The sequence below is a fragment of the Zalophus californianus genome, chromosome 12 (genome assembly GCF_009762305.2).
Source record: "Zalophus californianus isolate mZalCal1 chromosome 12, mZalCal1.pri.v2, whole genome shotgun sequence".
Taxonomy (NCBI): Eukaryota; Metazoa; Chordata; class Mammalia; order Carnivora; family Otariidae; genus Zalophus; species Zalophus californianus.
Window position 1 is genome coordinate 21,045,987 of NC_045606.1, and position 17,615 is coordinate 21,063,601.

Consider the following 17,615-nt stretch of genomic DNA (forward strand, 5'->3'; position numbering starts at 1 on the left):
TAAGAATAAAAAATTACCTCATTTTAGTGTTTTACTGGAAACCACAGCACATGCAGATTAAGTGTCTGGAGTCTCAGATGTACTGACTTAGGATCTGGTTTTAATTACTTCTTCCAACATTGGTATTTTTTTCTGAGAACATTAGACATTCAACGATCATGTTAAACTAAAATTATTTGGTACTCTTGAAAGGCACACACATTTTGGAAAAGATGTTTGATACAGTCATAACAGAGCATTTATCAAGAAACCTTTTCCTTGATCAGTTTATGCACTTAAATAACAAACTGTCAAGTTTGGCAAAAGAATTGGTTTAGTTGGGATGTTGCAATACAGATAAAATGGAAGTTCTGTCTTGTTTGGATAAAACCAACGGAATAAATGCAATTATTTGGTTATCTAGTTTATATTTCTCATTCCCTTTTTTGGGAATTAAGTATGCTATAAATACATTACTGTAATAGTCATACATACGAATGTATGTATTTTTCTTTATGTGGGTCATTTGCAGCTGGACAAAATTTTTTTTATTATTTCAGTGTTGGTATGTTGAGCTGGTTGATTAAGAAAGGACATTGGAGGGCGCCTGGGTGGCTTAGTTGGTTAAGCGACTGCCTTCGGCTCAGGTCATGATCCTGGAGTCCTGGGATCAAGTCCCACATCAGGCTCCCTGCTCATCAGGGAGTCTGCTTCTCCCTCTGACCCTCTTCCCTCTCGTGCTATTTCTCATTCTCTCTCTCTCTCAAATAAATAAATAAAATCTTTAAAAAAAAAAGAAAGGGCATTGGAGAGGGGAAAATCAAGTTATGACTTACCACAAGGACTTACATGTGTGTATGCAGTGAAAAGTGTGTGTTTGTATGTATTTACACATAAATATGTATGTCAATGTATACGTGTGTATAGTATATGTGTGCAAATTAAATGTGTATAAGTTTTAGCATATATTAGATTGCATGTTTACATGTGAATATGTGTACATCTATGTGTCTAGTATATATGTGTACATTAAATGTGATTTTAGTGTATGTTAGATTATACACATATGTCAATGTCTCTGTATATTTATTATACCCAAATTGTATATAGAGATGCTACAAGATTATATATATTTTTAGGCTAAGACCAAATAAATAGTGATCAGTATTCAAAGCAAATCATAAAGATTAGTCTGTTAAAGAATGATCTTTTTGTTTATATTTTTATTTTAAAAATTAAATATCCGTATAAATTAAAAGGATCTTTTTTTTTTTTTACAAAAGTATGGAGATTAGCTCTTTGATAACAAAGGCAATGATATAATATTGGGAATGTTGGCCTAGCAATCCTAAGTCCTAATTTTTATCCTGATTCTGCCTCTTACATGGCCACATAATCTTATGCAATTCACTTAGCATCTTAACAATTCATTGCTCCTATAGTGGCTATAATTGTGAGGCAGGCAGGAACTAGCACTCTAAAATAGGAGTCATCTTTTCTTGTTACTTTTCTATAACATTCTCCTGTAAGGGCCAGATAGCCCTCAATTATCTGACAGATCTAAGGGCTTCCATTGTAGGCTTTGTAGGCCATACAGTTTCCGTCACAACTGCTCAACTTTGCTGGTGTGGAGTGAAAAACAGCTATAGAAGGTACATAAATAAATGACAGTGGTTGTGTCCCAATAAAACTTTGTGGACAATGAAACTTGAATTTCATATAATTTTCACATATCATGAGATATTATTCTTAGACTATTTCAACATTTAAAAACGTAAAAGCTATTCTTAGAGTGAAGGCCATACAAAAACAGGTGACCAATCAGATTTGGCCTGCAAGTAAAAATTTGGCAGTTTGCCAAGGTCTGCTCTAGAGTCAGAATTTTACAATTTTTGTCTATGAAGTTGTATGACTTTGGGCAAGTTGGTTTCCTTCTCCAGGCCTTGGATTCTTCACTTATAAAAATGGGTATAATAAAACAGTCTTCCTTTTGTGAGGATTGAATGATATAAAACATCTGAATACTTAGCATGGTTCCTGACACAGAGTGCATGATCAATATTACCTGTTTTATGATTATTATTCTATTTAATGAGGAAGAAACTAATATATACTAGTAAATAAAAAATGAACATATTTAGTATAATGGTTTGATAATTTATTTACCTTAGTTAAACATAGTCAGAAAACAGGTAATCTCAATGGCCAAACTGCCCTAATGCTGAGATAGTTTAGAATATGCTCTTGGAAGAAATAGTTTATTAATTTTTACCCCATGAATGAATCAAAGCATTTTTCAGAAGCACTTAAATATAACTGACTAAATAAATTTATTTATGTAAAAGCATCTAAAAAATCAAGAACACTACATAAATAAAATTGCTATTTTCTTGAAAATAGTACAAGAGAACAAACCAGTTGAAAGAAAATGGATCCTTGTTTTTCACCGGGATTATGATACTAAACATATTTTCTAACATGCATAAAATTTCTTTTGAGACTTCTTTGACCCATATTTATTTAGAAGTGTGTTGTTCAATCTCTAAATATTTTAGGATTTTCTAGCTGTCTTTGTGATTTCTAGTTTAATTCCACTGTAACCTGAGAGCATATTTTGTATGATTTCTAATCCTTTTGTTAAGGTGTTATTATACGGGAACCCTATTTGTGTGGTAGTTAGGTGTGTTGTCGGGGGAGATTCATTCTACAGTCATATGATCAGGTCTCAGTCTTTTAAAGGGCCTGTATCCCAGGACTGTGGTCTTTACAAGTGCTTCCAACCCCTCTCCCTGCCTCTGCTTCACTTAGGTAAGACAAGAAGGTTAGAGGGGCTGGAGTTGGGTATTTCCCTCACCCCTTGTTGGATTGACTTTCATAAAACCCATGTTGGTTAGGTTCTGGTGGAACAGTTTCCCTTGAGATCAGGCTTTTGTTAGTGAGAACAGATGCTCTGGAGGTATTTCAGAATGATTATTTTCCCCTTCTCCTGGCAGGAAGCATGAGGGGATTTTTCTCTGATCTTTACCCTGATAACTTAGTGGGTCTCTTGGAGGCAAAATTCATCAAAGTATGGGATCTCAGCTAATGTGAGGCCCCAGGAATTTTTCTTTCAAACTAATTCACTTTCAGTCTCTGGTTGTTAGTCAATTACCCTTTAAATGTTCTGGTTGATACTGGCTCCAGCCACAGGCTTCTGCTCCTAGTAAGCCCTGATTCTCTGTATTCACCCGTCTCTCCAGTTTTCACAGTGGTGGTTTGCTTTGTGACCTCAATTATCTGACAGATCTAAGAAGAGTTGTTGATTTTCAGTTCACTCACCTTTTTTTCTTCTTTTGAGAATAGAAGTGATAAGTTCCAAACTCTCATACAGACTGGAAAATGGAAGTCCACAACATGACTTCTGGATCCATGGATGCTGGCTGAATCAGTAGTATCCAAAAGGGATGATAGGGCGCCTGGATGGCTCAGTTGGTTAAGCAACTGCCTTCAGCTCAGGTCATGATCCTGGAGTTCTGGGATCGAGTCCCGCATCGGGCTCCCTGCTCAGCGGGGAGTCTGCTTCTCCCTCTGACCCTCCTCCCTCTCATGCTGTCTCTCATTCTCTCTCTCAAATAAATAAATAAAATCTTTAAAAAAAAAAGGGATGATAAATGTAACTTAGGCTTGAATCAGATCTTGAGAACCCAGGAATGAAGTCAGGAACTGGAGGGCTCCAGAGCCAAGATCAGAGAGCTATCTGTGAGCTGGGCAGGTTAGGCAGCCATTGCTAGTGAGCACTGCACCTTGGTTGTCGTGAGCTTGCTCTCTTTGAGCTCCCTGCAATGTGCAGCCTGGTGAGCTGGCTCTGCTCATACAGATGGGTCCTGTGTTTGCACCAGAGTTCCGGTACTTTGATCGTGTCCATTCATAAAGATACTCAAGCTTCCGTAGTACAGCACTAGGATATTACTTGCAATCACCGAGTTGGCGAAAACTTAAATGATTAAGTTCAACTTAGATGAATAACTCCATGTCTTCATGTAAGATAATACTCAAGCTATCCCATTCAGATTTATTCTGTAAAATCTTTGCTCAGTGGTTGAACTAAAAACATCTGGGCTGGACTTTCAATGTAGAGGACGCTGAGATAATCTATTCATTTTTTTGAAAGCAAAAATCACTCTGAAATATTTTTTTAAATGATGAGACTAGGTCTATTCAAATAGGCAGACTTATAAACAGAAAAATCCAACGCCATGTGGTGATTGTTAGCTAACATTAATTTAGCACCTGCTACGTGCCAGGCACTGTTCTAAGTATTTCCCGTGTATTAATTAGGTAGCTTATGAGGTAGGGAATACTTTTAACTCCATTTTACAGATAAAGAAATTGAGGTTCAAAGAAGTTAAGAATCTTGCTCTAAGTCATGAAATGAGTAAACACCTGAGCTGGGGTATGAAGTCTAATTCCAGAGTGCGAATTCTGGCTATTATACTGTGATAAAGAAACCTATGGGAAGGTTCAGTTGAGGTACTTAATCCAGCATGGGAATACCAGAGAAAGCTTATCTATTGGAAAATCACTTTAAGAAGAAGTGTAGGAGTTAGACTGAAGGACAATGGGGAGAGAGGGCAGCTATCAAGATTTATAGAAGGAATGTAAGTGAAGAGGTTTTTATTATAGTCCAGGGGAGAGAGAGAGGCAGCCTGACAAGAACAGTATCAGTGAGGCTGGAGAGAAAGGAATGGGCTGGAGACCACTGACGTAGTAAAATCCATGGAACTGTTGATAGTTTGGACAGGGAGGAGGGCGAAGACACGGTTAAGGATGACATCCACGCATCTGGCTGTCTGGGAGATTTGTGGTACCCTCCTTTTCGAGCTCTTTCCCATAGCTCAGTCATGTAACGAGGGCTATGAACTACCACGTCCTGTTCGGTATTCTGGCATTCATTGTTACACTTTCTCTTCTTGTGAGTGCTTCCTTTAAGCTCTCTTTGCCCTTCTTGCTCTTAGAACAGAGTCCCCTTTCCTACTCTCTCATTCCAGAGGCTTGTGGTGGCTACAGGCGGGCGAAGGGAGCTCTGTGGGAATTCATTTCTGTTTTTACTACTTAGTAATTTGAAGGTTGTAGTGTTCTCTGTCTCCTCGCAAGGAGGAATGTATGAGTACTGTGTAGTTTTGCTTGTTCCTTCTACAGATTTTATGGTTTTGAGAGGAAGGAACGATTCAGATTTAGATATTATCACTGTTCTTCAAACCCAGACATGGCCTCCTCTTATCTTTTATTATATATATATAAAAAAACTCTAATAGAGGTAGATATTTGTGTTTTAAAGCCCCACGACCAGAATGCAGCAGGTGGTATTTATAACTACATAAGAAAAATAAGAGGCATGTGGTAGTGGTTCGGCTTTATTGACTCTCTTGTGTCTTCTCTGCCTAATTGTTGCATATATTCTTCACGGACATCCCCCAAATGGCCCCACTGATGAATCTGAAGAGCCTAGCTGTCGCCTAGGTTAACATCATGTTCCCTGATGATCACAAAAGTATTTGACAATTTTTGTTTATGGGGCATAAGCAGCAGTAGAGATGCTAGAACAAACACTGCCCTCGTTCTTCTCTTATAATCCCTTCTCTTCTGAGATCTCTAATCTTGACCTAACAGCGTGGACACTTGAGATAACAAGTTCCTTTTCTCCTTTAATCTTTTCTGTTTTAACCTTTAACCTCTTTCATTTGTTCTCTTGTGTTACAAACTTCTTTTTATTTGAACTTTACTTTAATAACAGATTTATCTTGATTTATAAATAGAGAAGTAAGAAAAGAGGGATCAAGGAATAAGGGGCCGGGAAGGGTAGCTGTACAGGTTAAGTCATGAGCTACTTTACAGCGGGGAGAACAGCAGACCGAGATCCATTACTGTTCACTTGGTTTTTAGCCCGATCCGGGACTTTTCAGTAAGTCAAGTGGTTCTGTAGATGTGAGGCTGCTCCAGGCTGAGTCCAAGTGGGGGCTCAGGGTTCTCAGTCCTGTACCCTGTACTACCTGTGCGAGAGAACTGAAACCCTCACAGCTACCATGTAGCCAACATGGATACTCAAGTCAGAACGGCCTATGAGTACCCACCTCATTCAGCAACATTTCTGAGTCCTCCGCCTCAAGAATGGCCCATTGGCAGCCTTTTCTGGACATGTCTTTCTAAACTGTAAGAAGAACTGGATTCACGTCTTGACCTAACATTCATGTTTGATTCATTCTTGCCCAAGGAACAAGCAGCAGATTACTCTCCAGAGACTCTTTTCTGATTTCAAACTCTTATTTTGAATCACTAAGCTTTTTGACTAGCTACAAAATGTTGTTTGTGCAAGATTTTCATCAATCATTCTCATCAGTTGATAGACTCTACCCCCTTGGTAGTTGAGTGGTTCCAGTGGCCTTTGATGCATACCGACTTATAATGCCAAAGATGAATTAGATGTGTTGGCTCCACATAGCAACAATTTTTTTAAAAAAACCAACATTGATTTCTGTTTGGTTTCTAAGATTAAATCATTCAAAAATTGTCAAAGTATGAGATTTCAATAACTCCACCTCTTCTCCAGGGATACAGTTATGTTCTTGGTTGCGAGGGAAGCAACAAACAGAGGATCCCTTTCCAAAATGGCCTTAATCTTTGGCCTTTGATGCAGTGGATGTGCTGAAATCTTCTGTATGGGAGATGGGGCATCCAGACATTTGGACACTATCTTTTGGCCATACTGCTCAGGAGAATTCTTTACCTCATCCAGTATTCTAGGTTACTGTTAGGAAATAATTGACTAAACTCTTGGTGATAAACATCCCAGAAGGTCCCAGGTTCAGAATCATTTTACAGGGTTTGGGGAGAGGAAACCAAGGAATTCCTATGGTAGAATTAAGAAGAAAGTATCTGGTACCTTGTGGAGAAAGAAACTCCCACAAAATCTAGAATAAGGAAGAGTTTTGTTACAGAAATCTGTGTTTCATGGCTATCCATGCCAAGATTGGTCTCCTAGAACTTATAATAGAACAGCATACCTTTAAGAGACCTGAGGCACTTAGAATTACTGAGAGTCACAGACAAACTCTTACCAAGATACCTAGGCATTATTCTCTCTTCAAAGGCTGTAAGCAAAAGAAATAAGCTCAGTATTTCCTGTTGCTCCTCACCTTAGTATGTTCCCAATTCAATAGAATTAGAAATTTACCAGACTTCAAAGGATGTGGCGTTTGACAGCTTGTCATTTTCTCACAGTCTGTAAGGTTCCAAGGGATACTGGAGTCATGGGTGACATGTTTCTTCGGCTGATAAATAGCTGAACTGAGAATACCCAACACCAGTCCTGGCTTCTTGCCCACTCCCACCGGGGAGAACTATTTTTGGACAATTGAAGCAGATAGACTTGCTAAATGAATGCACACATCTGTTATTTTCATGTTGAGCATCCAGAGAAAAGAACTATAAGAGAATGTGTCAAAAGGAAGATAATCCTTTGGAGGCCTCTCCCAACCTTTAAGCTGCCCCTAGAATACTAATTTATCCTGCGCATGATGAAACTTGCAAAAAGTTAAATAAAACCGGTCAGATTGTCTAAAGGCAAACAAAAAAGACAGGAAAAATAAACATCAAAATCCCACTTTTCCACAAGGGTATGAGTTTATGCTCCTTTTGTTTCTTAAATCCAAGTGGCCAATCTGTTTTTGATCTCTCTTTCATGCCATGTGCCTGGGCTTTGCTTATCATGCCTCACATGACATGAACTGAGTACCTGTGGCATGTCTCACAGGAGTTATGATTTTTCCATGTTATGACTTCTAATTACCCTCTCTATTAACTTCAGTTAAATTTTGCACATGATATTTCCTCATCCCAAAGCCTTCAACATGTGGAAGATGTTGTGAGGGTATATTCCTGGGTCTTAATGGTCCTGTTCCAGGACCTCTCCGGTTCCACTCCTGAGAGACAAAAGCCAGCATTTGTCAACAGTGTTATGTCTGTCAAGTGCTTTTGGAGTACACAATTTCTTTTCATCTTCCAGTAAGCTTGTGAGACAGTTGTTTTCATTCTCTTATAGGTGAGGAAACTTGAGGTTGAGTAACTTCCTCAAGGTCACCCTGACACAACTTCAGGCCCTCTAAGTTTTCTGCTAAACCAGTAACCTCCCTTGATTACATCATCTCTTATTCCATTATGCCCCCAAATGGGAAATCAAAGCAGCACTGATGGCTCATGAACTCATTATTTCCTAGAGATCTTTAAATGGAAGAATTCACAAGAGGACAGCATGACTTTGTCCTTGGAGTAAAAGTTCTGAGTTGCCATTTTCTTGGGAAAGAATGAGAAAGAGAACAATTGGAGTGGCTGGCTGTGCAAAAGGAGCCTATCAACTCTTTCAGGCTGATTATTATAGCTTAAATAATTTTTCTATGCCCTTTTTGTCCCATAGAAGCCCCTGGAGGAGGCCACTGAGCACCCATTTTATTTTACTTATCTTAGAAAAATAGAGAAAGTGTAGGTTCTCCTACAGGCCACAAGAGAAATACCTGATTGACCTTTGGTTAGTCCAATCCTGGCCTATTTTTATTTTGGAGATAAAGTCTAAAACCTGAAACTGTTCTGGAATTTTTTCCCCACAAACTCTAATTACAAATTCTAATTCAAAGATATTTTGTTTTGTTCTTTTCCAGGTCTTCTTTCCAATATACATTCTCTGTGATTGCTTGCCCTTTCTGTTCTTTAACTTCCTCCACATTTGACCTCTCTTTATGTACTTGTCACATTTTACATTTTAAAAGTAATCCCTTTAATATACCAATAATACCAAATACCCCGGGGTCTATGCAGCTAGTAGGTAATCAAGGTCTACTGACAACCAAAGGCGTCTCCAGAGAAAACATTTACTTTGGTAAATGAACAAGACAATCTATTTCAGTGTGACAAGAAAATATTAGAAGTTCTATTTAGAGTTATTTTTGTCTTATTTTATTTTTATATGATATGATATATCATATATAAGATCCATATGCTATACATTTGTAAGGTAATATATATTTGTTTTTAAATATAATATATATTTGAATAGTTGTATGTCTATATAATTTATAAGTATATTAATACACATTTATTGAAAGTGCATGCTTAAAATATTTTTACTATGATGTGTATGATTTAAAAAATTTGGCAATCGTACCATAGAGCAGAAGAGTACAAGAGAAGCAGAATACAAATAATAGTACTAGTTACTATTTACTGACTGCTTACCATGTGCCATCTACTCTTCAGTTGCTTTATTCATATTAACTCACTTTATCCTCCCAACAAATCTCTGAAGTAGGTGCCATATTAAGTTACCATGTTATTCCTCTGTTGCAAATGAGATCATTGAAGAATTGAGAGGTTGGGTAATTTATCCAGAGACACAGAACTTCTAAATGGCAGGATATGAACTCAGGCCAGTGGGCCCCAGACTCTGCGCTCTTAACCATCTTTGTAACTGCAGTTATTAAGCAGGGTGTGAGGAAGGACTGGACTTCGCGTCCTGAGAGCAATCTATGGGAGCTCATTTTCCTGTCTCCTATGCTACGAGGCACTTTCCATTCCCTTTGGACATTCTCTCATCTTGAACCTCTTTTGCACCTAGATGTTGAGGCCACAAAAATATGCCAGACATGGATTCTGCTCTCAAGAAGCTATAGTCAATGCAGAAGATAAAACAATTATATGAATAGCTATATAATACAAGTGGAAAGTCAGAAAGACAAAAAAATTAAACACTGTAGGGATTTGGAAGAGGTATTTCGTCCAGAGGAAGGAATTGGGGAAAAGTTGGTGGAGTAAGCCACATTTGAGCTGGCTTGAAGCCAAAGCTTATCTCCCAAATCACCATGTAATTAGATAAAAAATTGCATCATGAAAGTATCTTTGGAAATGCCTGTTTGGGGCTTTGGCCTTTCCCCTTTATGAATCCCCTCCATATTTAAAAGAAGTATGCCTTAGCTAAGCCTTGCTCGGTCTGGTTTCCCTGGCAGGGAGGGTGGGAACAGGAGAGGCATCTCACTAGGAGGTGAGGCTTTATAGAGTTCGGTTTTGGTGGCAGTGCCCAGATTTCCCAGCTCGGTGTGCCCAGGCCACAGCTACCCCCACCTGTTCTGATGCCTAGTGGGACTAAGGCTATCTTCAGTGGGATACATGATGCCCAAGAGACTGTAGGTTTAAATCCAGTTTATAACATAACTGTGGAAGTTGTATTTTAGCCTTTGCAACAGCCAAAAATAGTCTTCATTAGTGAAAATTGTTCTTGACAGTACAAAATTTTCGCAAGATTATCAATAGGCAAAAAACAAAAACAAAAACAAAAACAAAAAACAACCAACAAGCAACAAACAAACAAAAAAAAACCCCACAAAACTTAGTAGTAGAATGAATCAGAACCTAATGAGGTAAATAGTCAAGAGATGGGTATGCACCACGAGGGGAGCGTTCTTGAGGCTGAGAGCTGCCACCTTATTGAGGGGGTCTAAATCAGGATTTTGGCAGAAGCCGTCATTGTGACAGTCAGTAAAATGTCAGTGAGACTCTGTTTCCTCTACATACCCAATTGAGGAATGTGGTCATTCAGCCTTCCCACACTGTGACTCAGCTCAGGAGATACCGAAAAGAAATGATTTAACTCACTAAGACATTTGGAAGTTTACTTCAAAATTGTTAACCACAGCAAAACTGGTTGATATGGGGGTTGGGAGCCAAACTTGATAATGTTTGTGTTTTCTCCCCACCTTCACTACAAAAGATTTTGTCTTGGAGAAAGCTTAGTCTGACATTTTCCAAAACAAGAAAATCAACAGCACTCATATATGTAAGAATCTGCATCACTGGAGCCAGAAAAGCATAAAATAATCTTATCTGTAAGGGAGAAATGGAATTTCATGAGTGATTATATTGAAACATGCCTGCAGACTTAAGTTACTTATGACTTACATGTCTCTAAAGGAAAATATGAATTATAAAGAGAAGTTCTGACTTACTTCTCGGATCTGCACTGACTTATGCCAAGCATAAAGCCTGAGACCAATCTTTGTGCCTCAGATTTTCCATGGATGAGAATGCTACCATGAATATATCATAGACCTCCTAATATGTTTTTATAAGTTATTCTTTAATTTTAAAACCTCTGAGAAAGTTCAACTTCAAAGAATATTAGAGGTTTTGTTTTGTTTTGTTTTTAAAGGCTTAAAGCAGAAGTGATTCAAGCAGTCCAAAACATTGACAGATGTAACATGTAACTCTAAGGGTTTTCAGACACTAAGTACCTTGAATCTCCCTTTAAAGCTCACTTCATCTTTTAATAAATTATTCTTAGTTTAAATATTCCTTCTTGCTTTAGATTTTCTCTGGCTCTCTGGACTCTGTCCATTCTCCAAGTAGAAAGCAATGTTACCCTATTCCTTGTGACATGAGAATTCCTATATTATTATAACAGAATTTTTATAAAAAACAAAACAAAACCGAATTCTTTGTATTCTTGAAGACACTTATAAAGGATGGACCAAGCAACTAATATACATTGAGAACCTACCGAATTATAAATATGATGCTTGTGAAGGGGGTATAAAAAGCTAGCAGAAAAATTAACAAGGCAAGAAACAACAGATGCTGGCGAGGATGCGGAGAAAGGGGAACCCTCCTACACTGCGGGTGGGAATGCAAGCTGGTGCAACCACTCTGGAAAACAGGGGGGTTTCCTCAAGAAGTTAATAATAGAACTACCCTACGACCCAGCAATTTCACTACTAGGTATTTATCCAAAGGATGCAAACATAGTGATTTGAAGGGGCACATGCACCCTGATGTTTATAGCAGCAATGTCCACAATAGCCAAACTATGGAAAGAGCCCAGATGTCCACTGACAGATGAATGGATAAAGAAGATGGAATATTACTCAGCCATCAAGAGGAATGAAATCTTGCCATTTGCAAGGACATGGATGGAACTAGAGGTTATGCTAAGTGAAATAAGTCACTCAGAGAAAGACAAATACCATATGATTTCACTCATATGTGGAATTTAAGAAACAAAACAGATGAACATAGGGGAAGGTAAGGAAAAATAAAATAAGATGAAAATTGAGAGGGAGGCAAACCGTAAGAGAGGCTGAACTCTAGGAAACAAACTGAGGATTGCTGGAGTGGGGTTGGGGGGGGAGGGATAATTGGGTGATGGGCTTAAGGAGGGCACTTGATGTAACGAACACTGGGTGTTATATGCAACTGATGAATCACTAAATTCTACCTCTGAAACAAACAAACAAAAAAAGCTAGTAGACTTCCACACAATACCTCTGAGAAACTTCCTGCATTTGCATTGAAAAACTTGTTGAATCTCCAAGCTGAGATTCAAGACCAATAATTCCAATTCTTCAAAGCCAGATTCACCTCTGTACCACCACTGGGTGTGCCCTCTATACTTGGTTATCTCCAATAACAGGGACCTCACTATCTCCTGACAAGCTGCCCCCTCCAATTTTTGACACCACTTAGTTGCTAGAGAAGATAGATCTTTGTACAAAGTTAGCCACAATACAGGAATAAGTCAAGTACTGTAACTGCTCAATCAATTGAAAAAGATTCCTCATGAGGTCAGAGGAAAGAGGAATCACTGTTGATTATTGTGGTCAGGAAAAGATAGTGATTGAGGGTTAAATCACCAATATCTTTTAGTACTATCTTTTGCCTCCTATGCTAAACTGCCTCTCCTGGAAATTTTCCCTCTTTTACTAACTTGCTAAGGAAAATAGTGGGCTAACTCGTTCTTTCCAGTCGTCCTTAGGGCTAAAAAACAATGGGAAATTAGCATACTCAGTGGGAGGGAAGCCCCCTGGTAGTCTTAACCTCTGGAGTCATCCTGATGGCCATCAAGTGATCCAACAGCCCAGGTCCTTACCTCAGTTCTGAGAGGAAAATGACATGTAGTCTATTTGACATCCATTTTTACATATAAATAAACAATGCCTTACTAGTAACTCACTAGTTACTAAAATCTAATCTTTATAACTAAAATTAATGGTAAACTTTCATTTACTGAGGTCTCTACTTTAGTATTCTAAGAATTTGAACCGCTTCTCAATGAGGCAAAACCTCTAGAGTGACTGAGCACATGTTGATAATTTCTAATTTTTATAACTTGGGGGAGGGACTTTTATAAGTACAATATTAGTATATCTTGAGTTGGTCATGGTTTCCAATTCCTACTCATCTTGACTTAGGATATTTTTACAACTACTATTAGGTTTACTTTTGTGGATCATTTTGTTTTTGTATAACTGCTGGGTTGTAAAATCTTGAATGTTATTTCCTCATGGATTCTTCTCACAAAGTTCTTGTTTTTTACTGAAAAGTGGAAATGAAAATTAAGAATTACTAAGGTAAAGGGAAGAATTTCCAGTGATTTCCAGGCCTTTGCCAGCCCTAGAAATTTCGGATGAACATTTTGGTATTCAGAACAATGCTAGAGGGTAGATATTATTTTCCCTGATTTAAAAAAGAAGAAACTGAGGCTCAGAAAGATGAAGCGATTTGCTAAGGTTTCAGAGCTAATCAGTGGTGGAAATGAAATTAAAACTCAGGTCTACCTGATTCCAAAGACAGTGGTCTTTCCATTACATGAACACCATCAACCCCAGAGTGTCTCACATCTAATTCTCCCTTCCAGATTCTTTTCCCTCCAGTCATTTGGCTGAATGTAACTCTAATAATAACTCTAATAACCACCTGGGTAAAATCTTATTAGCACTAAATTCAGGAAAAGCAAATTCTGTTAACCAGGAATATGAATATTACTAAGCTCTTAAGCTGGTGTGTGAATGTCTTTTGTTTAAAAAAAAAAATTGGATGTAATGCTTTTTTTCCCCCCAGCAAGATGTAACACATCTCTATTTCAGGCACTGAAATGCATACTAAGTAAGCAGCTATGGGTAAGGGTAGCAAAGAGAAAAAAACCCCTCTGACTTTGGAATTTCTTGTAGGCATTCTGCAAAGGCTCACTGATCTTAGAACACTTGGATGTCTCTTATTGCCCCCAGCTGACAGATGAGATTATTAAAGCACTGGCCATTTATTGCATTCACCTCACATCTCTCAGCATTGCTGGCTGTCCAAAGGTACGTGCAGGAGTCAGAGTTTAGACATGTCCAGCTGAAGCACGGACAAAGAACCCAGGTAGGGTAGCAGTCAGGCGTTAGACGCATCATAGAACGCGTTTTCTTCATTATGTCTGAGGTATTCATTACATTTTTTCCCCTTTCCCCAAACTGGAAATAGCTTTATGATTTCATTTGTTTCAAAGTAGAATATTCAAAAAGTTAAAAAAATTCTTATTCAAATATGAAAATGTGCCAAAGATTTATTTAATTCATTAATGTGAAAATCAGCAAAATGGTAAAACCAGCTCATAGAACATTTGATCAAACTGAGTATTTATAGGAACTGAAGAAAAAGAATGTTGGAATATGATTGTTAGGTTAGACCCAAAACTGGCTAATGTCCTCTAAAGTAGTAAGTCCATAACTTTGGAGTTATAGTTTCTACCAGATAGAAATAATTTACATTTCTCTTGGACAAAAATATAACAAGTTACAACATGTAACTTCACTGAGTTTGGGCCCTAGTCAATAGTAATTAGTATGGCATAATTCCTTATAAAATTCCTCTGGCCTGTTAAACAATGTTCCAGTATGACACTGAAAAGACATAAAATCATCTTTTGTCTTATTTCCAGTGTCTGATAATTTTTCTGACATCTGTTTATAAAAGAAATACATGCTTATTGTAAAATCTTTGGACTACATATAAAAAACAAAAAGAAGAAAGTAAAAATCTGTTGTCATACTACCATCCAGACATAACCATTGTTGGCATTTTATACTTAATCTTCTAGAATATTTTTCTATGTACACAGAGATTAGAAATAGTTACAGAAGATTTGTGTTTTGTCTTTTTTTTTTTTTTTAAGGATAGAATCACACTTTCCAAAACACATCGTAGCCTATTTTCTTTTCTCTTAATACACTATGGACATATCTCCATGTCAAGAAACAGAGATCTCTGATTCTGGATTAATATGGCAGATTGAATATACACATAAAATTTTGTTCCCTTTTGAAACCCTACAGAACTGCAGAAGGGTGAGGGCCCATGCTGATAAGGAAAACAGGAGAGGAGACAAGAGCAAGAAAATTTTGGAAGCTTGAAAATAGATGAACTAATTTAGCAGACCAAAGATAGCTTTGACTCCTAAGCCAACAGTAGAGAAAGCTGGGGGGGGAGGGCGGCGGGGGGCGGAAATTGATTTATATCATGATCTTCAAATTTGTAGCACTGTTTAGCACTGGAACTCAGTTAAGAGGGTGGCTAAACTGAAGAAGACTGGGTTAAAAGTTATTGAGAAGTACAGACAGATCCCTAGATTTCCTCCCCTACTTTACACCCCTGGGCACCTGCCCTTCCCCACCTTCACCAAAAGGTTGGATATTTATTTCCTAGATTTCCCAGATTTCTCAACCCTGGCATTATTGATATTTTGGATGAGATAATTTTTTGTAGTGGGGGTTATTCTGTGCCCTGTAGAATGCTTAACAGCATCCTTGCCCTCTCCCAGTATGTGTCCATAGCACCTGGTCCCCCACACCCCCTTATCATGATAAGGAAAAGTGTCTCCAGATATTGCCAAATGTCCTCTGGGGGGGCAAAATCGTTCTACTACTTGTTCTACAGATAGTAAAAACAGAGGGTTGCTGGGGTACACCTGGGTGGCTCAGTTGATTAAGTGTTCAGGTCTTGGTTTTGGCTCAGGTCATGATCTCATGGGTTGAGGTATCAGGCTCAGCACTCAGTGGGGAGTCTGCTTGAAGATTCTCTCCCTCTGCTCCTACCCCCACTCATGTACGTGCCCATGCTCTCTCTCTCTCTCTGTAAATGAATGAATATATCTTAAAAAAAAAAAAACTAAGAAACAGAAGGTTGCTGGGCTGGGAGATACAATGTATAATTGAGAGTTTGAGTCCAAAAGTGAAAGCAGGAATTAAGTGACTGAATGCCAAATGCAGAGACACTCAAGCATTCTTCCAACACAGCCCATCCAGAATGTGGCTTTCAGATCTTTCCCTCCAGGCAGGAGACTGAAAGCCTCTTTTCTGGAGACTGTAACTAGCACAGGATGAAAGACAGAAAAATATTGACGTTTGGGGGTTTATCAACTAATAATCCATCTAACCATTGAAACTTTAGGTAGAGAAGCCCCACATCATGCACTCAGACCTTCTAATCAGGGTTTAGCCCTTTTGCTATTGATAAATGGCAGACAGTCAAGGATTACCAGACATAACAGAAAAGCCTCTGAAGTGGAAGATAAAGACCAAAACAAATTAATAGAAAAAACTTGGAGGAAGAAAAATATGCAGAGGGAAGAAAATGAAAAAATCTTTTTTTTTAAAAGATTTTATTTATTTATTTGACAGAGAGAGAGAGACAGAGAGACAGGGAACACAAGCAGGGGTAGTGAGAGAGGGAGAAGCAGACTCCCCGCCCAGTGGGAAGCCTGATGCAGGGCTCAATCCCAGGACCGTGGGATCATGACCTGAGCCAAAGGCAGACGCTTAATGACTGAGCCACCCAGGCGCCCCTGAAAGAGTCTTTTTAAAAAGATCCTCAGAAATTACAAGACCATGAACAACCGTGTTGTCTTCTGTTGTGCACACTGATGGGCTTCTTTCTAGTAAAGCGTCAAACTCTCAAGATGCCCTACGTTCTAGCTAGTCTAAAAATTCAGCTTCTCGGCTGTTTAGTTTAGTGTGGTGAGTGGATTAGGAGAGTGAAGCTAGAACAGCCTGATTCCTCCACAGTTATTTGTACTGTAGTAAGGAAGAGGAGGCAGTGGGGGAAAGGATGTGGTAAACTGTGACAAAATTAACCTAGAAAGTTCACAGCAAAATTCTGTTTAATAATGGACTTGTTTTGTTTTTGTTTTTTTTAAGATTTTATTTATTTGAGAGAGCTTGAAAGCGAGAGAGATAACAGAGCTCTGGAGAGGGAGAAACAGACTCACCACTGAGCGGAGAGCACGATGCGGGGCTCGATCCCAGGACTCCGGGATCATGACCCAAGCTGTAGGCAGTAGCTTAACCAACTGAGCCACCCAGGTGCCCCTTAATAATGTACTTGTTTAGAACAAGAGAAACTGGGGCACCTGGATGGCTCAGTCGGTTAAGCATCTGCCTTTGGCTCAGGTCATGATCTTGTGGTCCTGGGATCGAGCCCCATGTCAGGCTCCCTGCTCAGCGGGGAGCCTGCTTCTCCCTCTCCCTCTGCCTGCCATTCCCCCTGTTTGTGCTCTCTCTCTCTGTCAAATAAATAAAATCTTAAAAAAAAATAATAAAGAACTAGAGAAACGAAATATCTTTCTGGTCACCATCATATGGTTCTAGAAGTGGGTCAAGGAACTAAGCACACTTAGCAGCACTGACCGTGGACACTGCAGAGTTCTTGTTTTCATTGCACACAGACACATAGACACATGGACAACACATGGCTCCCTGGGAATTACCCTGGCCATAAAGCAGGCACAGATGGGGAATGGGCTT

At 38.7% G+C, this 17,615-nt stretch overlaps 1 protein-coding gene across 1 annotated transcript in view; it reads left to right on the forward strand.

The window, feature by feature from the left end:
- Positions 1 to 17,615, forward strand: part of FBXL13 (F-box and leucine rich repeat protein 13) — a 248,449-nt gene that overhangs the window by 221,694 nt on the left and 9,140 nt on the right. The window contains exon 19 of the mRNA XM_027573273.2: positions 14,004 to 14,138. Coding sequence (XP_027429074.2) covers positions 14,004 to 14,138 — 135 coding nt within the window. The remainder of the gene's footprint in view (positions 1 to 14,003; positions 14,139 to 17,615) is intronic.